The sequence below is a fragment of the Phocoena phocoena genome, chromosome 15 (assembly GCF_963924675.1).
Source record: "Phocoena phocoena chromosome 15, mPhoPho1.1, whole genome shotgun sequence".
Classification (NCBI taxonomy): Eukaryota; Metazoa; Chordata; class Mammalia; order Artiodactyla; family Phocoenidae; genus Phocoena; species Phocoena phocoena.
The window spans coordinates 19306200-19329247 of record NC_089233.1 but is presented as its reverse complement, the minus strand read 5'-3'; the positions used below and the strand labels follow the sequence as shown (position 1 = coordinate 19329247).

The 23048-nt window shown below is 45.9% G+C and overlaps 1 protein-coding gene across 6 annotated transcripts in view; it reads left to right on the top strand.

Moving 5' to 3' along the window:
• Positions 1-23048, top strand: part of SLC5A11 (solute carrier family 5 member 11) — a 41676-nt gene that overhangs the window by 17516 nt on the left and 1112 nt on the right. For 2 of the 6 annotated variants that reach the window (XM_065892535.1, XM_065892541.1), the window contains 10 exons: positions 952-1056; positions 2185-2290; positions 4966-5046; positions 8424-8629; positions 12768-12903; positions 18931-19038; positions 19379-19529; positions 21058-21226; positions 21625-21840; positions 22520-22688. In XM_065892535.1, coding sequence (XP_065748607.1) covers positions 952-1056; positions 2185-2290; positions 4966-5046; positions 8424-8629; positions 12768-12903; positions 18931-19038; positions 19379-19529; positions 21058-21226; positions 21625-21840; positions 22520-22688 — 1447 coding nt within the window. The remainder of the gene's footprint in view (positions 1-951; positions 1057-2184; positions 2291-4965; positions 5047-8423; positions 8630-12767; positions 12904-18930; positions 19039-19378; positions 19530-21057; positions 21227-21624; positions 21841-22519; positions 22689-23048) is intronic. The other 4 variants (XM_065892540.1, XM_065892537.1, XM_065892536.1 and 1 more) reach the window with 3 other exon arrangements.

The window sequence follows — 23048 nt, the reverse complement described above, 5'->3', positions numbered from 1 at the left end:
ACAAGGCATTGTCTCAACCCCCAAGTCTGCGGGTACAGTGAGGAGACTGGGCAAGGACATGCTATCCCCAAAGTGCCACCCAAATAATGGTTCTCCTCGGTATGGCTCAGCCCCTGGGGTGCCTTATATGGTAATGGCACCTAGCTTTGGCCCACCCATCTGGACCTAATTCAGTGCTTCCCTGGTTTCTCTGCTGTCTCTGGATTCTCTGCTCCTGGTAACGTGGCTGAAGGGTTACATGAGAGCAACTTCCCCAAAGGTTAGAACATGGACAAATGGAGATGCTTGAGATGAGTTTAGGTGTTAGACATGGAGCCAAATACACTGAATCACCTGGCGAAATTATTTCCTCTTCCATCATCTTTCAATGAGCTCAAGGGTGAAGTCTCATGTTGGTGTTAGTGAGCATTTAACACCTGTTCAACACTTTTCCTGACTTCTTTTGAATGAGTAAGCTCTCGGTCCAGGGTTTTTGGTGTGCAAGAGGAAGTTGCCAGGGAAGAATAGAACATGAATGAGTGATTTTATTATCCATGTGCATATTTTTGCTGGTTCCCTTAAGTTTAGGATTGATATTTCATTTACAGTGGTGATTTGAAGTTTTCTTTTTAGATAAGTTTACTTCAATATAAACATGAGTTGGTTTAAAGAAAAACATTAAGTTTTATAATAGTAACATCTATATTAATAAGTTTTATGTAATAACATTAATAACACAGGAGAGGGCAAAAATTGGGGTGGCGTATACATTTGGGATATATGGTAGTTGGGTACCTAACTCTGCACAGAACCCCAGTCCATCCTCACCCTACCCCTTTGTTCCATTTTCTCTTCTCTTTTAAGTCTCCCATTGAGAATCCCAAGAAGACCATCTGTGCTTCTGAGTTTGGGGAGAAGCGGGGAGGGGGAAGAAGGGCTGTTGGGTGGCAAAATCTCAACTCTGGTCCCCAGGTCACCACGATGCCAGAATACCTAAGGAAACGCTTTGGCGGCAACAGGATCCCCATCATCCTGGCTGTGCTCTACCTGTTTATCTACATCTTCACCAAGATCTCGGTAAGGTGGGGACACAGCCTGGTGAGAAGCTCAGCTGGTGGTGTCCCTCCCCTATTGAGGAAGCTTCTGGGAGGTTCAAGGAAGTTGGGAGGGGTGGGGGCAAAGGCTAAGCTGGGGCAGAGGAAGTACAGAAAAAAGGTAGAGGAAAGGACTCCTCCCCCTTCTCCTGCCAAAGCTTCTTCAGCAACATCTTGGGATGGTGCCCATCGCTGAATGGGACTCTGAGAGCCCTCAGGTGGGTCTGTCATCTTCCTCCTGGGATCAGGCAGTTATCAACTATTAATCATATGTGCCGATGGCCCACTGAGCCTGCCCCACCCTGACGTTTGGATGGGCAGGTCTTCTGGAAAGCAGCCAGAGCAGATACTTTGCAGCCTCCGGTACGTGCTGCTCAGCCTGACTCACACCGATGCCCTCTTCTCTTCCATCTGGAGCTGGGGGAAACCTTGTCCTATGTGGGGGAGGGGGGTGGGCAGAGGAATTCCCATTCAATTCAAACAACCATAACTGACTCTGGGCCAGCTCCAGATGTGAAAGGCAGAAGGACAATGCTTGCTCTCATTCTGGTGGGAAGCTACAGATGTGGGGCAACCTTCCCGAGGAAAGTTACATCTGAGGAGGATGTAGAGAGGATGCAGAGAAAGGGGGATTGGCATTCCAGAGGGCTGGACAGAATAAGAAAACGGGTGTATTTCAGTGCGTCTGGGAGCATGAAGTGAGTCAAGAAAATGAGGTCAAGTGGCAGGCAAACCATGGAGGGGCTGGTATACAGCTCTAACTTATTTGAGCATCATCTTGGGGGCAGTAGGGAGCTACTGAAGAGTTTTGATGAGGATGAGATGATCATGATGGTATTTGATAAAGGCTGCAGTGTGGAGGATGGAGAGTAGGCAGATCAAGAATAGAATCAGGAAGACGACTGAGGCGCTTGTATTAGCCCAGTGAAGGGGCCTCAAACATAGTCACCCGTAGGGCTCCCGTTTGAGACCCCTGATCTAGGAATAGATGAAGAAAGGACATCATATGATGTTTCTGTGTTTGCCAGAATCAAGGCTAGGGTCTGAGCCTGGGGAAACTGTGCTAAAACGTCCATCCATTCATTCACCCGTCAACTTCATGTCTCTCCAGGTAGACATGTATGCAGGTGCCATCTTCATTCAGCAGTCTTTGCGCCTAAATCTCTACCTGGCCATAGTCGGGCTGCTGGCCATCACAGCTCTATACACTGTTGCAGGTACGACTGAACAAGGGGTGATTCTGGGAGAGGTGGTGGGCAGGGGCTGTGGGCCACCCTGTCTTTTCCTGGCTCGTCTTCTGATGTTCCAGTGTGCTAAGACCATGTCTTCATGAACCCTCAGTCCATCACCCCAGATAATATGATTTCTCTTGGTCATCGTCCAAAGGAAGAGGGATGCCTGATAGAAGGGAGGATTTTTAAAGGGACCACAACTGCATAAAGCTATTTTCCATTTATTTATTCAAGAACTATTCGTTAGAACGTACTAACTGCTGAGCATGGGTATTCACACACACTATACAAAGCTAGACCATAAACCACTGCAATTCTGGAGCCTGAGGCCTGGGAGCCTCAGCTTTCCCCCTCAGACTCGCATCCCAGAAGAGTGGCTGGTGGAGTGCAGCACCTGGACATGTATCTGCTTTTGAATATTCACCTTCTCATCTTCTGTTCCAGTTTCATCCTTCTCTGCCTCCTCTTGGTGTAATTCATTCCACAAATTATCTATATCTATCTATGTATCACCTACTATATACCAGGCATCGTGCTAGGAAATGGGGCATAGCAGTCAACAAGATAGACAAAATCTTTTTTTTTTTTGGCCGTGCAGCTTGTGGGATCTTAGTTCCCCCACCAGGGATTGAACCCGGGCTCACGGCATTGAAAGCACCCAGTCCTAACCACTGGACCACCAGGGAATTCCCATGACAGAAAAAATCTTTACTCCAAAAGAACTTACATTCTAGTGGGGAAGGGGAGACAGACAATGAACAAGGAAGCCAATAGTGATGTCAGAGTATACTGTTATAACAAGATGGGGAATAATGGTGGGAGGATTCTTTTCCATCCAACGTTCAGGCAAGGCCTCTCTAAGGTGATATGTGGACCAGATTTAAATGAGATAGAGGGAAGACTCTGACATGAGAACCCGTGTTGTTTGTTTGAGGAGTAGCAAGGGGGTCAGGGTGGCTGAAGCTGAGCGAGCACATGTGTTGAGGCTGAGTCCTGTCTAGCTGTGGAGGAGGCCACTCATACAAGCTGGAGTGACAGTGGTGACGCCGGCATTGGCTGTGCTGCAGCCCTGATGGGAGGAGACAGGAGTGGAGGAAAGGGCAGGCACCGGAGCCTCGAAGGAAATCAGATGAGCCTGGATTTAGTCCCAAATGCCGTGGAACACCACTGGAGGCTCTAGACAGAAGAGTGACCAGTTCTCAGAAATACAAAAGCCCACTGATGCAGAAAGACCTGGGCTGAGTTTTCAGCGCTAACAGAAGCCACGTGTCTGGGGCACAGGGAAAGGAAAGGTTTAGTCGCAATTGCCAATCTATCTCTCTGTTTGGGGGTGTCTCCCCCATTAGACTAGAAGCTCTGAGGAGACAGGCAACATGCTGTTTTGTTTGCCTCTGTATCCCTACCACGTAGAACTAGGTTGGGCGCTCACCAGATGTTTGGTGAGTGATTGAATAAAACACTAGATGCAGTGCCTGGTGAGTGATAAATGCCCAATAAACATTAGTATAGAGACGTGGGTGGGTTTCAGTGGTATCAGTCTTCAGGATCTCACCACACTCAGGCTGACTAATTGCCTGAGTGGGGCCAGCAGAGAACTGGGGCCAGATGCTAAGCCAGTTCTCTCTCCATTTGTGAGATGACCCTATTCCTGGGGCAAAGAAGGAGGAATCACAGAACAACACACCCACATGAATGTCTGTTTGGCTTTTTTAGTGTCCTGTGACTTTACCCATGAGTAAATCTGTTCATGTCAGATAAGTGTCCCTTCTCTGTAGGGAAAGAGGAAGGAGAAAGGGATAGGGAAGAGACTGGAAAGATTGTTTTGTCCAGATGCTGATGGATTTGCTACCATGATTGTCATTACAAAGATTTTTCTAGGTGGCAAGACCAATAAGAATCCACTGAGGCCAACCACTGTGACCCTCTTTGGGAAGCCTATTAGACTCTGAATACCTAGTACTCACATCCTCTTTCCAATGTTTAAAGGTCTTCAGAGCTTGGGGACCATGGCCCAAGCATCACTTCCCATGTCAGTTAGAAATTACTGTGTAACTAACCACCTACCCCCCATTAGGGAGTTAATGGTTTATTTCCGCCCACAATTCATTCCATGCTTTGCCTGGGTGGTTCTTCTGCTGGTCTCACCTGGCTCGGTTGAATTATACTAGTTAGATGGTACCTGGAACAGCTGGGTGGAACAACATGGTCTCACTCAGGTGGCTGGTGGTCAGCTTGGCTGTCAGCTGGGCTTTCCTTCCAGGTGGCCCTTCATGCTCCATGAGACTAGACTGGGCTTCTTAAAGAAGCATAGTGTTCTCGGGGCAACACAAGAACAAGAGCAGGAACTGCAGGCCTCTTGAGGACCAGACTTGGAGCTGCACAACATCACTTCCACCGTATCTATTGGTTAAAGCAAGTCATTCGGCCAAACCATATTTAAGAAGAAGAGAAATCTTCACCTCAACGTGAAAGGAGCAGCAAGGCCACATTACTAAATGGGCAGGCACCTGGGAAGGAGATATTGTGGCCATCTTTGCAAACAATCAACACTAGGAACTCTCCCCCGTCAGGTCTTGAAATTCCAAGTTGCCTCTGGCACCCAAGTAACTCCTCTCCCCCAGAGTACCTGACCCTCACCTCAGTGCTCATCTTCCCACTAGGTGGCCTGGCTGCTGTGATCTACACGGATGCTCTCCAGACTCTGATCATGCTTATAGGAGCGCTCACCCTGATGGGCTACAGTAAGTGGGGTGCCAGGGTCATTTGGGTGGATGACAGCACCTCTCTCAAGCATGGACATCTGCTTTCATCACTGTTTCAAACCCAGCTGGGGATTCCTGCTTGAGGCATTTTAGCTGGAAGAGAGCTGTGCGTATCATGGAAACTTACTGCTTTTTTTTTTTTTTTTAATTTATTTATTTATTTTTGGCTGTGTTGGGTCTTCGTTTCTCTACCAAGGGCTTTCTCTAGTTGCGGCAAGTGGGGGCCACTCCTCATCGCGGTGTGCGGGCCTCTCACTATCGTGGCCTCTCGTTGCGGAGCACAGGCTCCAGACGCACAGGCTCAGTAATTGTGGCTCACGGGGCTAGTTGCTCCGCGGCATGTGGGATCTTCCCTGACCAGGGCTCGAACCGGTGTCCCCTGCATTGGCAGGCAGATTCTCAACCACTGCGCCACCAGGGAAGCCCAGGAAACTTACTGTTTTTTAAGGAAAAGTTAATAGATCCTCCTATGTTGACGTGGATAAATAAACAAATAAAAGGGGGCAAAAGGAAAACTCTTCCTTACAGGAGAATTCCAATTAATAAATGAAGACAGACTGAGGGAAATAGAATATCACTATTAGAACATCACAGTCATAATTGCTATAGACAAGATCCAACGATAAATGCTGAAGTCAGCGCATGAGAGTTTATGAAGAAATAAGATATTTGCTTGGTTTCAAAGTATCACGTCCAAAATATTTATTAATTACAAAGGGCAATATAGCCACTTTACAGTGGAGAAACATGGCACGTGCCACTGTAACTAAGCGATCAAGGCATATTAACTGATATTACAGTAATCAGACGTACCAGTATGTAGCTCCTGATATGGTACATTGAGAAGGACACAGCATCACCTCTGTGCCATTCTTGCCAAAATATATAACCTCAACTTCATCGTAAATAAACATCAGGCAAACCCAAATTAAGGGACATTTTACACACTACAATGACCAGTATTCTTCAAAAGTATCAAGGACATGAAAAATAAGGAAAGACTGAGGAACTACAGAGAAAGGAGGAAGCATAAATAAACACAGTGTGGGATCCTGGATTGGATCCCAGAAGAGAAAAAGAACATTAGTGGTGCAAATTGAACAGCCCATACTGTAGTTAATAGTAAGGCACCAATGTTAATTTCTTAGTTTCTGTAACTGTACTTTGCTTATGTAAGACAGTGACACTAGGAGAAGGTGTATGGGAACTCTCTGTACTACTTATACAATTCTTCTGTATGTCTATAATTATCTCAAAATTAAAAGTTCATAAATGAATACCTATTAAAACACTAGTGATCCAGATGTTTTATCATTTAATGCTCATAACAACCCAATGATATCAGTATTATTTTTACCCCTTTTGTTGGATGAGAAAATTAAGGCACCAACTGTTAGCTCAAGGTCACAAAGTTAGAATTCAAAGCCAGGATTCAAACCCAGTCAGACTGACTTCAGATCTCATACCCTTCCTTCCCCATCATACTCCCTGTTGATAATAGTGGGGAGATAATGTGGTAATAACTTTTGTGGGAAGAGTCTAAGAGCAGGAGTCAAAGAGTATAGGCAGGAATTTTTACCTTAACATTGTGCCTTCCTGCCTGCCGATGCAGAGGACGCAGGTTCGTGCCCCGGTCCGGGAAGATCCCACATGCCGTGGAGTGGCTGGGCCCGTGAGCCATGGCTGTTGAGCCTGCGCTCCGCAACGGGAGAAGCCACAACAGTGAGAGGCCCACATACCGCAAAAAAAAAACCCCAAAACAAACAAACAAACAAAAAAGAGAAACTGAAAAACTGACCTAAAATGGAGCTTATTAAAGTGACTGAAATCAAGATCCCCCACTTTCCTTTATACCAAAAGGATTCCAAATTTCATTTGGTACCCTGATGTCTCCTACATGGGTGCTACTCAGACTGTGGTCCAGGGACCAGCAGCATCAGTGTCAACTGGGAGCCCATTAGAAGGGCAGAATCCCAGGCACCACTGCAGACTTGCTGAATCAGGATATGCTTTTTAATGGTTCCCAGGCGATTTGTGTGTACATTAAAGTTTACGATGCTCTGCCTACTTTATTTTCACCCATCCTGGGGTGATTCTTTTCTCAGCCTTTCTACCTGCTATTATCTATATGTATGTGCTTTACACACTCAGATGGGCAGGTCCAATTATTAATAAAAATTCCCTCCCTCCCACTACCACAAAATAATTTTTCAGGGAAAAAAAAGCATGACAAAAATTTATCATCACAGTATTTTTCCCCCAGTAGCCACTGTTCACCACAACCTTCAGCAAAAATAAGCCAGGCTGCAGATTACGTATCATTCCTACTCAAGTGGTAACACCAACCCCTTCTCTTCCATGCCAAAAAACAAAGAAACAAACAAAACACCAAAAATAAAACACAAGAAAAAGACAAAACAACAACAAAAAGACAAACACAACCTTCCAGAACGTAATCCAGTGAGAGCAATGTTATTTTGGGGATAACCTTGAATCTGTTCAATTAATGAAAAGAAGCAAATTATCTGCAAATTGCAGTGCTTTATTATTTTTTAAGGACAACACACATTTGTGCCAGATGCTGTGCATTTTCTCACTGTCTTTCTCCAGCCCTATGAGGTTGGTGCTACATTATCCCCACCTGCAGATGAGGAAACCGAATCTCAGACAGGGAAGTGACTTGCTCAAGGCCATAAGTTACTTGGACCACTCTTGCGATACCATGAATTGAGAGTAGCTGAGAAGAAGTTCAGAGGTGAAAGAATGTTTCCTTAAGGCAGGCTTTCTTAACCTGGACAGAATTCATGGGTTTTGTGAATCTTGGATGGGAAAGAAATTCATCTCTATTTTCATATTAGCATCTTTCAATGATTAGTGTAGGCAACAAACCGCAGGAAAATTTGCAATATCTGTGACTTTGATACCAAAATATACCCCCCGAGGTTTTTATCCAAATGTTTTTACAGTTGCTTCTGATGTATTGAAACACTGTGTCCATGGTTATTTTAAAACGAAATTGTTATTTGACCCACTGTGGGGTCTTTCTACTTAATGGAGCAAATAAATAAATTACTACGTCAGAGTTTTTATGGTTTGATGGGTGCTTTCAACATATTTGGTTTTCTTTACAATCTATGTATTTTGTATTGTATATTTAGGAATATTATTCTGAGAAGCCATCCATAGTCACTACCAAAGGGATGGAAAAAAAAAAAAGACGAAGAACCTTTAAGTCAACTAACTTTCCTTGGTATCTCTGTTCTAAGTAGGATTTCACCAATCTCCAGCCATTCCCTCATGAGTTGCTGTGGATCAGTCTGAGTGCCTGGCAAATTTGGGTTTCCTCTGAATACTAGGTTTTGCTGCAGTTGGCGGGTTGGAAGGCCTGGAAGAGAAATACTTCTTGGCTGTGGCCAGCAACCGGAGTGGGAACAACAGCTGCGGGCTGCCCCGGGAAGACGCCTTCCATATTTTCCGAGACCCACTGACATCTGATCTCCCGTGGCCTGGGATCCTATTTGGAATGTCCATCCCATCCCTCTGGTACTGGTGCACCGATCAGGTACAGGGCAGCAGGCTGAGAAAGCTGCTCTCGGGGACGCTTCCTTCCTTGGAGTATCTGGAGGCTGGGTTCTTTTCTCCCGCTATCTGTTCTCTTATTTGCATTTCTCCCCAAACATCCTTGAGAACTTCTTTCTTTCTACTGCTCTACGTGTTATCTTCTTATTCTTATTCATGTCACAGCAAATCCAAAGCTACTGATATTTGCAAAGGGGAAAGCTTGATACATCCTGCTGGGTGTCTGGAAGGATCCAGTAAGCAAGAGAGATGAAACATTTTAAAGAGAGGTTAAAACTGGTATAGGTATTATTTGCTCCACAAATACTCACTAGGTGTCCTCTATGTGCCAGCCACTTGGAAATCACAAGTAAACAAATCAAACAGGCTCTTGGAGCTCACCTTCTTCTGGTGGAGGTAGACAGGCAATAAATAAATTATGGGGAATGTTAAAAGGTGATAACTGTCATTAAAAAAAAAAACAAGCAGAGGCGGGGGTGGTAGAAATGGAGGGTGTGGGAGTGTCATCTAAAATAGAGTGATTAGGGGAGTCATGGTTAAGAAGTGACCTCTGAGCTAAGGAGAGTGAGTGGGCTCTGGTGATTGTTGGGGAGGAGAGTTTTAGGCAGAGGGACCCGCCAAAGCAAAGCCCTTAAAGCAAATATATAACTGGTGTGAAGAAAGAAATGAGAAAAGCAAAAGGCACTGTGGTGTGTATAATAAGCCCTTTTGTGTTAAAAGGTGTGTGTGGGGGGATAGAATCCATATTTGCATTTGCTTGTATGTGCTGAAGGAAACTCCGGATGGATGTATATAAAACTAAGAGCAGTTACCTGTGGGCAGGGAGGTGGGCAGATGTGCCAGGATGGATGGAAGCCATTTCACTGCACACCTGTTTATACTTTCTCAGGTTTCAAACCCTGTGAATATATCATCTGTTGAAATGGCTTTTTCCATTACATTAATGATCAGAGATCTGTGTGCCATTTTGGAAGCCCTATTTCATATTCAGGGCTGATGAGACTTTAAATAAAATAATGATCATGGAGTCGGGCCACTGAATTGATGGAGGGGACACTGCAGAGAGTGAATCCAGGTCACCCCAAGGGTCAGAACTCCTGAGTGAAGACCTAGAAACCAAGAGCTAGAGATGGGTGCAATACTGCCCCTTTAAGAGAGAGCACCCCTCCTCTTCCTTAGCAAGTCTCAGGCTGGAGAGACCCTGGGAGACAGCTCAGATGGAGGCTAACAGCCTGGGCTTTAACCTTAACAGACCTGGAATCAAGTTCAGGTGGCATAACCTTGGCACACCGTCTAAGATCTCTGAGCCTCTGTTTCCTCATTAGCGGGGTTACTAATAATTGTGAAAAAGGGGAGCATTAGGAATTTGCTCATAGTCTTTTTTGTTGCAGGCTCATTTAATAAACTGTTTAAAACATTTACATTTTTGCTTTTTTTTTTTTTTTTTTTTTTTTGCGGTACGTGGGCCTCTCACTGTTGTGGCCTCTCCCGTCGTGGAGCACAGGCTCTGGACGCGCAGGCTCAGCGGCCATGGCTCACGGGCCCAGCCGCTCCGCGGCATGTGGGATCCTCTCGGACCGGGGCACGAACCCGTGTCCCCTGCATCGGCAGGCGGACTCTCAACCACTGCGCCACCAGGGAAGCCCTTTGCTATGGTTTCATGCTACTGGTCTTGACATGGTTCAACAGCTTATATTTATTAATCTATACAAATATTTCCTTGAGATGCCTCACACCCTTACTAGCTGGGATTCCAGTGTGCAACCCTTGAAGCCCACCTCCAACCCACCTCGCATTGTTCAAGAGCCTGGGGACTTAATTAATCCGGGATGACTTGATCTTCTTCCAAAGGGCAGGCAGGGCCAGAGGGGCCAGAAACCCAAGCCCTCCTTGGACCCCACGACTTCTGGTTTTACGGCTGCTGAGCTGAATTCTTTTGAGTCCAAAGACTGTGTTAGTCCCTTGGGCTGGTGCTGCCCTACGTAGCTCATTTCAGAGCAGGAGAAAGACAAAGCAGCCTTCACTGTTCACTGACTGGGGGCGTGTTCCTAATCTTCCCGGGCAGAGACGGAAGAGGTAAATCACAATCGATAATCGTAATGACACAAACACTGATTGATGCTGGACCATCTACCAGTGACTGATATAAGCATTTCCTATATGTTAACTCATTGATTTTCATAACATTCCTATGAGTCATGCTCTATTACTTGGGTCCGGGGGTTGCCGTACAGGGCGACACGCTCTTCCCGGGGCTTGTGGGGTTTTGAGCAGCACAAGTCTCTTAAAACTTACTCAGCTGGAGGCTCCGCTTCATGGGAATAAAAGCCAGCATTCTGCTCAGTCACAGCTTTGGAGCTCCTGTCGAAAGGGCTTGGTTTTCCAAAGCTCTAAATTCTGTCCTCTCTGCTTCCAGATGGACCGACAAGGACTGAAGCTTGCATGCCTCTTCTTGGCACCTTAATGAAGCAGTAAAAAGTATTCTATAGTTGCTGTATCGTTCCATGTAACTATCACATTGTTAAGTGTTCTAGAAAGCCCAGTAGGTGTGTGTTTGGAGTCCTGAGAAATGACAGGTAACAGTTAAACAGCTGACTTCCCAGCTCTGGATAGAGGGATCCTCACTGCTCCTTCATCTTTCCACACATAAGCTGATGCCACGTTTTAGAGTCTTTCACTGACAACATCCAAACCAATAATAATAATCTGTGCAGGTGAGGGTACACTTGGTTGCAAGTCACAGAAAGAATAATCAAATTTAAACCAGCTTAGGAAAAGGGTAGGGGATTTATTAGCTCATGGAATACGAACGGCAGGAAGCTGAACTAGCCTTCAGAAAGTGCTGGAAGTTTTTCTGGTTTCTTTCTCCATTGTCTTTCTCTCTTACCTGCTGACTTCATGGTCTCTCACTGCAGACCAACTGCAGAGAGACTGACACCTCTCCAAGTCCCAAATCCAAATACCCTGTGTAAGGGCTCTGATTGGCATGGGGTGAGTCAGGTGCCTACCCCTGGATCAGGCAGATTCCGTGCCCAAGATGACAGGGTAGCCTTGTGGAGAGGGAATGGGTTTCAAAAGAAACAGCAGGACGCTCTGGGAAGCCTATGCCGTTGATGAACATTGTTTTAAAAAATGGGAAGAATTCCCACTTTGTCCTGCTCACCACAGCACCATAATGGTAATGGCATTTCACTCCTCTTGTCCACAGTTCACTGAACCAACTCATAAAAGCTCTAGTAACTCACCAAGGCCTCTGCAACTTCTCCAGATGCTTCAAGATCCAAAGCCTAAGGAAATAGTAGAGAAAGTTCTGAGTTCATGTAGATTCAATCTGAAGCCTGGAGCAGGATTTTGGGGGACCAGTCTTCTACTCAGAAAACACTCTAGAACATGTCATTCCCTTTGAGTGGATAAATCGTTTTAGTTACTCGATATTGCAAAATCATCACCAAAATAAATCTAGCTAATATTCATCACCATCAGTTATTGATACAATTTTTTTCTTGTGACGAGACCTTTTTTGTGTGTGATGAGAACTTTGAAGATCTATTCTCTTGACAACTTAAAAATATGCAATCCAGTATTATTAACTATAGTCACCATGCTGTATACTACATCCCTAGGACTTATTTATTTTATAACTGAAATTTATACTTTCCCATCCCCTTCATCCATTTTGCCCACCTGCCACCCTTTGTCTCTGGCAACCACCAATCTGTTCTAAGTGGATAAATCTTAACAAGACCTACCTTATGCCACCCAACAGAGAGAAGGGGGTCAGGATAAGACCTAGGCACACCGTATGCAGTAACTACAAGTCCAGACATGCCAATCCTGTTGGTAGCAATATCTCAGATCCTCTCTTTCTCTTAACTCATCACTCCTAGCAAAGTATTTGCATTCCTCTTCTATCCTCCTTCCCGTTCTTGATTTCTCTGCCTTGGTATAGCTACCCCAACTGGACCACTGGATCACAGGGATTGAGAATTGGAGAGATGTTTCCTTAGAGAAGGCAGGCAAACCGAGCTCCTGGGTCTACTATGCCTACAAAGAAGCCATGCGCACCTAGTTGGCCTTAAGAGAAATCTGTCTCAACTTCCAACCACACCACTGTTTTCCAGGTGATTGTTCAGCGGACTCTGGCTGCCAAGAACCTGTCCCATGCCAAAGGAGGCTCTCTGATGGCCGCATACCTGAAGGTCCTGCCCCTTTTCATCATGGTGTTCCCTGGTATGGTCAGCCGTGTCCTCTTTCCAGGTAAGAAGACAGTTGGGAGGAGAGGTTGTCTGTGAGTCTCAGACCCTGTGAAGTGTTCTGAACATCTTACTGACTGCCCCTCAAGAATGCAGCTGGAGTCCCTTCCTGGCGATTCAGCTGAGGTGTCTCCATCCCGGCAACTACTAACTCAGTGCTGTTTCCCAACATTGGTTCAATGAGGACGTCCTATTAATGTCTCAGGCCAAATCAAATGGAGAACTATCTGGGGCCTCGCCTCAACTATGTATTTTCTGAAACCACAAACTAGGCTAAAATCTCATGGTTCCAGATGTCAGCTCCCTGAAATCTCATGTGAGGGCTCCCCTCACACTTCAATGTTTGAACCCAGTGGTTTGGCAACTTCGGCCCAATAGAACCCTTTGGGGGTTCCTTTTCTTAACAAAATCAGGGATATCAAAACCTCTAGAGTATCTGTCTTAGCCTTTTTTTCTTTTTTTTTAAACTTGGTAGAGGGATGAGGTTTGCAGCATGGGGATTAAACAGGACTGGGGTGGGGGATGTTATTGGGAGTCACTGTGATGTCAGGAACTGGTGATCTGCGTGGAAGAAACCTCCTTTCTGCCTCATTAAGTTTAACCCTGTATTGACCCAAGCTGTTATTAACTCAAACGGGCAGAAATCTCCCTCCCCTATGCCTTATCTTACATGACGTTGCAGGGGTAAAGAAAGGGTAGGATGAAATGGTTAGTCCAGAAGTTTTTTGTTTTTGTTTAAATTAATTAATTAATTAATTTATTTTGGGCTGTGTTGGGTCTTCGTTCCTGTGCGAGGGCTTTCTCTAGTTGCTGCAAGCGGGGGCCACTCTTCATCGCAGTGCGCGGGCCTCTCACTATCGCGGCCTCTCTTGTTGCGGAGCACAGGCTGCAGACGCGCAGGCTCAGTAGTTGTGGCTCACGGGGCTAGTTGCTCCGCAGCATGTGGGGTCCTCCCAGACCAGGGCTCGAACCCGTGTCCCCTGCATTATCAGGCAGACTCTCAACCACTGCGCCACCAGGGAAGCCCCAGTCCAGAAGTTTTGTCAAAATAATTTAGAACTATGGATTAGGTGGAAGGACTTGGGGAAGAGAAAGGATGGGGAGCCGTCCGTGGTGCCAGATGCTGGGATTGCGCTTCTCCAGCCCTGATGGATGACGAACCCAGAGCCATCGGTCCTCTTTCCAGGGAAGCGGCACAAGGCTTGAAAAATCCCAGATGAGGATAAGAACTGGGATCTTGGTTTTATGGTGACTTGATGGAAAATATACAGCTAAGGGGCAAGGCGACATATGAACAAAGAAAGTGGCTTAAAGCAACCAACATTCATTGTGCTAAGGGCCAGTCCCCGTGTGAGGAGCTTTGCAGAAGAGTGGGGCGGTTATGAATATGAACACTGATCTGAAATGCCTTGCCTGAACCTTGGCTCTGACAATTCCTGGCTCCTGTGACCTTGAATAAGTCACTTAATTTCTGTTAAGTGCTTCTGTTTCCTCACTTGTAAAATGGGGATAATATTTCCTAAGGCTTAAAACAGTCCCTGGCACATGGTAAACATGCCACTTTTATTATTCTATACATGTTTTATCTCATTGATTCCTCAAAAGAACCTTATGAGATAGGTACTATTGTTATTTTCATTTATAGGTAAAGAAATCAGGGAATTCCCTGGCAGTCCAGTGGTTAGGACTCCACGCTTGCACTGCCGAGGGTGTGGGTTCAATCTCTGGTCGGGGAACTAAGATCCAGCAATCCGCGTGGCCAAAAGAAAGGAAGAAATTAAAGCTCAGAGAAATTAATTGATTCACTCATTTATTATTCTGCCATGGATTCAACAAATATTTTGAAAGCCAATTATCTGCCAGGCCTTTTTCTAGAAGAGCCTGGGGATCCATAAGGGAACAAGACATACAGTATCCCTGCTGTTGGGGGGGATTACGTTTTAGTGGTGAAGGAGACAAAAAATACGTAAGTGAGCTATTCATTGATTGCGCTAAGTGCTGTGAGGAAAATGCATAGGGAAACATCATAGGGAATGCTGGGCAGGGGCTCCTATGACAGGGTTTCCAGGGAAGGCCTCTGTGAAGAGGCAACAGTTTATTCATGGGGATGGTTTGAAAATATAATTTAGAGCGGAGCCAACCAGATGAATGATGGGTTGGATGAAGCTGGTAAGGAAAAAAGAGGACTCTAGATCACTCCTAGGTTAGGGGACTTGCTGGAAGTTACTTGGCTAGGGCTGGGTAAGCCAAGATTTAAATCCGGGGGCATCTGCCTCCAAAACCTGACTCTTAATCATGCTACTGTCTCTCTCAGGAAATCACATCAGTACTTCGGACCAGTATCAGGATGATCAATAACAAGACCCTGAGCCTCACCCTCAGCAGTCAGCCAGTCAATAACGGTTGTTAAGTGAAACATAATGCCACATTCCACGCCCCTAGGGAGTTTATAACGTAACAGACGAGTCTGGTACTCGTGAAAAAGTAAGAGAAAATTGATATCAAGACACTCTAGCATTTGGTACTAGCAATAGTGCGAAAGGAATTTAAGAGAGTGAGGTAGGGTGGAGATGGTGAGGTAGGTGTGGTGCATTTGAAGGTCTTGACTGGAGCTTCTCAAAGTGTGGTTCCCAGTCTAGCAGCATCAGGGTTGTCTTGGAACTTGTTAAAAATGCAAACTTTCAGGTCCCGTCCAAGACCTTTTGAATCCGAATCTCTGGGGGTGATGCCTGGCAGAAGATTGAGAAGCCCTGGTCTAAAGGGCCACTGTTCCTACCCACTTCCACTCTTCTCTCCATCTCAGCTTCATCAGCAACCTGCTGAATCTTCAAATGGGTCCAGCACTGCCTAAAATGATGCTCTGATCCTGAGCTCTCTTGAACGTGGACAACATCCTCTTCCATTTAGTCCCTCCAAGGAATAGCGCCCACTTATAAAGGAACTCTAGTGGAAACCAAGAAAGAAACAAAACAACCCTCGAAACAATGAAACACAAGAGTCTAGAAATGTTCCTGTTTACAAAGCCAATCATCTCCACCTGAACTTTGGAATAAGCTAAGGTTTTGAATCCTATCCACGATACTAGCTTTATGATTTGGGGATGTTGTTAGTCTCTAGGGGCCTCAGTTTACTTGTCTCTGAAATAGGCATAATAGCAAAACTTCCCCATGGAGTTGTGAAGATTACATGAGAAGGTGTATATGTACAGCGTTTATTTGCGGCATCCGAGTCGTAGTGAACTTCCATGAATGTTGGCATTTGGAAGAAGGAGGTTTGGCGCTGTGTTTGGATTGGACTCTGCTAGAGCCATCCTTTATGTCAAGCATCACAGGACCTGACAAGGGAATCCACTCCATATATGAAATGGTTGATTAATTCACCCAAGACAGGTGAGCTGATATTAGAGAATGGTGGGTTAACAATCACAAGGCTGTTGGTTTCATTTATAACTTAGCTGAGCCAACTAGTTTCCCTGTGATGAACATGTTCTTTAGCCTGAACGAACAAACACCATTTTCTGCCCTAAACATGCTTTATAAACTTTGTGTCTGTCATGTGTTTCATGGTTGAAGGTTGCATTCCTAGAAGGTTAAACAAAAACTAGGTCATTAAATGAATGATTTCAGGGGGAGTCTTGCTCCTTCTTGGTGTCCCTTGAAGAGAGGAGCTTTTGGACAACAAGAGTCCAAACCCACAAGACTGGAACATAAGCAAGATCTTCGCCCCGCTTGGGAGGCTCCATACCATGTTCTGGCCACAGGAATATAACTATTATCTAATCTTCTCCTAAACTTCCGCAGACAAGTCATAAACAAGCCAAGAGCTTTGACCTCTCAAAAGCATTTTTCTCAACGAGGTTGTTTCTTCTCAATACTTCCTGTCAAATATCATTTTTGGTCTGCGGTCTTAATTTTGTCTAAGGCTGAATCAGAGTTTTGGAGGCATCTACTTTTATTCCATAGCAATTGTTACTTGTATTATGAATTGTGGCCACAGCACCCATTTCCGCTCCCATTGGTGGATGTAAGTGGAGGGAAGGGTCCCAGCTTTGACAAGACATAACAGTGAGTGGAGAAACTTTACAAAGACCAGATAGTCCTTGGGCTTCCTAATGGATGAAGGGGCCTGGTGTGATTTCCATTTCTTAGGTATTATGCTATCTTAAAAAAGCAAATGAAGGATCGAGAATTCCCTGGCGGTCCAGTGGTTAAGACTCCACGCTTCCACTGCAGGGGTCCCAGGTTCGATCCCTGCTTGGGGAACTAAGATCCCACAAGCCACATGGTGTGGCAAAAAAAACCCCAAAGAAACCAGAATCAATAATATTAGGGGAGGGATGAATTAGGGATTTGAGGTTAACAGATACACGCTACTATATATAAAATAAACAACAAGGACCTACTATAGAGCACAGGGAACTATATTCTTTTTATATATGAATCACTTTGCTGTACACCTGAAACATTGTAAACATCTATACTATACAACTATACTTCAATAAAAAATTTTAAATTAAAAAAACCCAATAATATTAGATTTTAAAGTTATGATGTACTTTAAATGTTTACATTTATTAAATGAACAGTTTTAACACATATAAAAATATAAAGACTAGACATACCACCTCATCTGGAGATACTATCGAACATCTCTATTTGAGGCCACTTGTGAATTTGAGGCCTCAGCTACATGATCATTGATACTGCATCAGAACGGGGGAGGAGATGGGTGTGGGCAGTGAAGGGCTCCAAGCCCACCCCTAAACTGAGGCTCGACGTCGTTCCCACTTGCCATAGAAGGTGGGACGGAAGGCAGTGTTACTCGTTAGAATGAGGAAGAAGGACAGAAGCCTTTGGATTGAGCAGAGGGAGGGTCTAGGAGTTATTTATGGGAATTATTCCTGGATGCAGCTGGCCAAAGAGACTTGAGGATTTATAAGTGGTCCAGCGGGGGTAAGTGGTGTTGTGTTGGCATTGAGCTGGTGGTGAGGAGCATGGCTCAGCTCAGATATGAGGAAGACAGAAAGTAACAAGAAAGCTATCATTCAAACACACGTGCCAGACCACTGAAACTTGGCCTTCCTTCTCTGAGAGATTGCGCTGGATTGAGAGACCCGTTCTGTCTCCGACATGACCTTGCTGGGTGATTATAACCAGGTCCCTTCCCCTCTGTAAAGATTACACTAATAATGAGATAGCTAGTCTCTCCCCAAGAAAAACGTATCGAGCATCTACTCTGCGCCACACACTCGTATAATTTTTAAATCTCTTCTTCTGTCTTCCAAGCAGGTCTGTGCTTCTAAGCTTGGCATGTGTTCATCATGATAGAGGTGAAGAACTAGAGGTGCCAGGAAGTCTGGATGGATTTACACTAGAAAATCAAAATGCTGTTCAGGAGAGAAAAGAATTGATACAGAAATGGAGAGAGAGGAGGAGAGGGAAATTCAGAGCCTGGTTGGGTTCTTATGAGTCTAAACGGAGGAACAGCTGTTGAACTATGTATACTGTTGAGAAGGAGATGGGGAAAAGAGGAACTTTTAAAATATTTGCCATGTGTCCAGTGATGGCATTCTCCTTTGCACTTCCGATGAACTTAGGTAAAGATGTAGATTGCTCGTGTCCTTTTGGGGGGCTTAGGGAGCCTGATGTCGGGCACTGTGCTGCGACTGGCCGTGAGGTGTCTCGGCTTTTTTCGGGTTACAATAGTACAGCTGAAATGCATTCAGCACTTCCTGTGTCCCAGACTCTGTGCTGAGTGTGTAATGTATGTCATTTCATTTAATCCTCACCATAATCTTAGGAAGTAGAGTTCTGTTACTGTCCCAGTTTTGCAGATACGGCAACTGAGGTCCAGAATGGTTAAGTAACAAGGCCACGGTTTATTAAGTCTAGGCTCCTTTTTATTTAATTGGACTGTACACTTATTTACAGTAGCCCTGTCTCCTGGTGCTGGCCTGCGCCAGGCCGTGTTTGGGCCGGGCCTGGGCCTCTGAGGGTCCGTCTGCTTAGCTCTGGGCTTGTTTCCTCCATAGACCAAGTGGCTTGCGCAGACCCAGAAATCTGCCAGAAGGTCTGTAGCAACCCCGCCGGCTGCTCTGACATCGCGTATCCCAAACTTGTGCTGGAACTCCTGCCTACAGGTAATGGTCCCTTCACCCCTCAGTTGAGTCCCCCCGGGGCACCCAGAAAGGAGGACATTGGCTTGGGCTCTAATCTGAGGAGGGGGACAAGATGGGAGGGCTGCGGGAAAGAATGGGCTCTGGGCTGAGGAACTAAGCCCCCAAATAAAGCTCCGGCCCTGGCTACGCAGGGGGCTCTGCCCCACCCACCCCTCTGAGTCCCTCCTGTTGGCTCCCACCCCTGAGCTCCGCCTCCTCCGAGTTGAACCTCTCGGGACCAGCTGGCTGTGGGCCTGGGAAATGGGGTCAGCGGTGAAGGCAGAAAAAGCCCGAGGCCCAAAGACCTCCCTTCTGCCCCCAGGGCTCCGCGGGCTAATGATGGCTGTGATGGTGGCGGCGCTCATGTCCTCCCTCACCTCCATCTTTAACAGTGCCAGCACCATCTTCACCATGGACCTCTGGAATCATCTCCGGCCTCGGGCATCCGAGAAGGAGCTCATGATTGTGGGCAGGTAAAGTCTTACTGGGTTGGCGCCAGGCAGGGGTGTGAAAAGTCCAGATAACCCAGGGAGGAGAAAGCTGAGCCACCCAGAGGGAAAGTCCAGCCTTTGACTTCTCCAGGCTGTCTCAGCCTCCTCTGATGGCAAAGGTGAAGTACATCAGGGCTCCGTGGATGAGTAAGGCATTCATTCATTCAAGAGCTATTCAGTGAGCACCTACTACGTGCCAGGTGCTGGGCATATAGCAGTGAAAAGAAAAGACTCAGTTTTGCCTTTGCGGAGCTAGAAGAAGAAAAGGATAAGTAAACAGGTAGTTATAACCACAGTGAATGTTATGATGGAGGAGCCAGGACACCTAGAGAGCCAGAGGAAAAGTCTTCAACTTGGACTGGGACCTGAGGGGTGAATAGGAGTTAGCCGGGTAAAAGGGAGGAGGGTGTTCTGGGGGTTGGGGGCAAGGTTTCTCTAAGAAGTCTTGTGCAAAGTCCTGATATCTAATGGGGGGGGGGGATGAAAATGACCGAAGTGAGTGGCATGTACATTTTATGTAAAATATATGCTAATAAGCATCTTGGGACTCTGCCCCTCAAGAAGGTATACCTAAGGGCTGTCTCAGCCTTGGGTTAGGGAGAGGTATGACATCAAAAGCATAATCCATTAAAAAAAAAAAAAGAAGCCACAGATTGGGAGAAAATATTTGCAAGCCATATATCTGACAAAGGACTTGTCATCTAGAATAATCTAAAAAGCGAGATTCTAGTCTAGAAAGTTCCTGCAGGATACCACTACACACCCACTAAAGTGGCTATAATCAAAAAGGCAGACAGGAAGGCAGAGAAGTTGGAACTCTTGTGCATTGCATGTGGGGATGTAGAATGGTTCAACTGTTCAAAAGCAGTTTGGTATTTTCTTAAAAAGCTAAGTATAAACTTACCATGTGATCCAGCAATTGCATCCCTAGAAATAAAACCATCTGGCTGTACAAAGACTTGTATACAAATGTTCATAGCAGCATTTTTTACGATAGCCAAAAAGTAGAACCAATCCAAATGTCCACTGATGGGTGAAGGACAAACAATGGTACACAATGGCGTATCCACTCAATGGAATATTTTTCAACAATAAAAAGGAATGAAATATTGATACGCGATATGTGATGAACCTCATGCTAAGACACGCTAAGTGAAAGAAGCCAACTGCAAAAGACCACATATTGTATGATACCATTTACTTGAAACGTCCAGAAAAGGCAAACCTATAGAGACAGAAGTAGATAAGTGCTTATTTAGGGTGGGAACAAGAATAAGTTGTAAATGGGCATGGGGGAATTTTTGGAGTGATGGAAGTTCTAAAACTTGATTGTGGTGTTGGTTGCACCACTCTATAAACTTACTAAAAGTTACTGGATTGCATACTTATAATGGGTGGATCTTATGGCATATAAATTCTACCTCCGAAAAGCTATAAAAAAGAGAGAGAAGTGTTCAGGGGAGATAAAACACTAATGGGTGCGGGGGGGTCTCTTTCCATCCGGCACCAGGGTGTTTGTGTTGCTGCTGGTATTGGTCTCCATCCTCTGGATCCCTGTGGTCCAGGCCAGCCAGGGCGGCCAACTCTTCATCTACATCCAGTCCATCAGCTCCTACCTGCAGCCTCCCGTGGCTGTGGTCTTCATCATGGGATGTTTCTGGAAGCGGACCAACGAAAAGGTAGCTCTGGATCAGCCCTTCAGCCCATCGGATGGGAGAGAAGGGGACTGGAGAGGGACATGAGGATATCAGGTGTCATTAGGGAGGATGAGTTCTGTGTGGGAAGATACAGGGAGGGTGTTAGCTGGCTTTTGAAAAAAAAGCAATGAGGGTTCTATTTTGATGCATTTTGTCCTTAAACAGGGAAGCTGAATTAACAGGGAATTATATGTCATTGATTAATTCTATGTAAAAGATAAACAGATAAGTACCTCCAGCCCTTTTCGAATCACTGACCCCTGCTGTGACCGTCGCTAGAAAGCCACGCTCTTGAGGGGGCTTGCTGAGGTTTCCAGAGGCCTGTGCCGGACGCCCCACAGCCCTGCCCGTGTCTAAGACGGCCTTGCTCTGATTCGCAGGGTGCCTTCTTCGGTCTCATCTTGGGCCTTCTCCTAGGCTTGGTTCGTCTGGTTCTGGACTTCATTTACGTGCAGCCTCGGTGTGACCAGCCAGATGAGCGGCCAGCTGTGGTAAAGGATGTCCACTACCTCTACTTCTCCATGATTCTGTCCTCCGTCACCCTGATCACTGTGTCCGTCGTAAGCTGGTTCACAGAGCCGCCCTCCAAGGAGATGGTACTTTTGGGTTTGACACTGTATCCGTTGAGACCCTTCACTGCTAGTGACAGAAAACCCAATTGACTTCAGTGAAGAGGACTGATTGTTCAAAAAGCTGAAAAGTCCAGGGCTGGGTCTTGGGAAGAACTTGATTTCAGGGTACTGAAAAGACCATCAGAATTCATCTCTCACCTCTCCTTCTGTTCTCAGACCCCTTGTGGGCCCAGCAGCTTTTAGGGATACATCCTCTCTTATTCTCATTAAGCAAAAGCATAAGCGTTTTTGTCCCAGCATTTCCAGTGAAGTTCCTGATGCCCGTTGATGGAGTCAGCTCAAGACACATGATCACCCATGAACCAACTTACTCCCCGTGGCCAGAGACATGGATGAGCTGCATGTGATCACAGGGTTCCCCCCACACCCACGGGCTAGGGTTAAGCTCTGGGGACTAGAATGAGGAAGGGTGAGATCCCCACTGGAGAATTAGGGCTGTCCAAGAAAGATGGGGGACCGAGTGGGGGAAATATCCATTGATTCTGAAGAGTGCTGGGAGCTGAAGCTTTCTGGAGGGTGGAGTGAGAGGGCAAGACTGGGAGAGACTCGGGTGTGAAGGCTGAGCTTGGGGTTGGAAGGCGGTGGGAGAAAGGGATGCAAGTCACCGCTCCACCCCATCTCACAGTTCATCTCTGCTCCCTAGGTCAGTCGCTTGACCTGGTTTACTCGCCATGACCCCATGGTTCAGAAGGAACAGGTGCCACCAGCAACTCCCCCGCCTCTTACCCTCTCTCAGAACAGGACACCAGAGGCCAGCAGAACCAACGTCCAGTTCGAGATTGTCCAAGAAAACATGCCCCAAAACCACAGCTGTGAGTTGCTTTGCTCTTCAGTTACAGTAGGAACCTCAAGAAGCATCATATAATTAAGGGGAAATTTTTCTACCAAATCACAAGCCAGAAAATGAGCACACTTGGAATTTTAGCATCGCCTGACTCCCAGGGTCTGGTCCTCCCTCACTCTCTGGCCACTGGAAGGGTTAGTAACTTTCAACAGGTGGAAAATTAGAGCCAGTGTTTGTTGAGTGCCTACTAAAACATGGTTCATTTGATCCTCCCAAAACTCCATGTGGTAGGCTGGGGTACTGCTGGCATTCTCTAAATGACTGGTTTTAAACTGGCAGCTTGCAGGCATATTTTGCTTTAGCTCACCTACTCTTTTAATAAAATGTG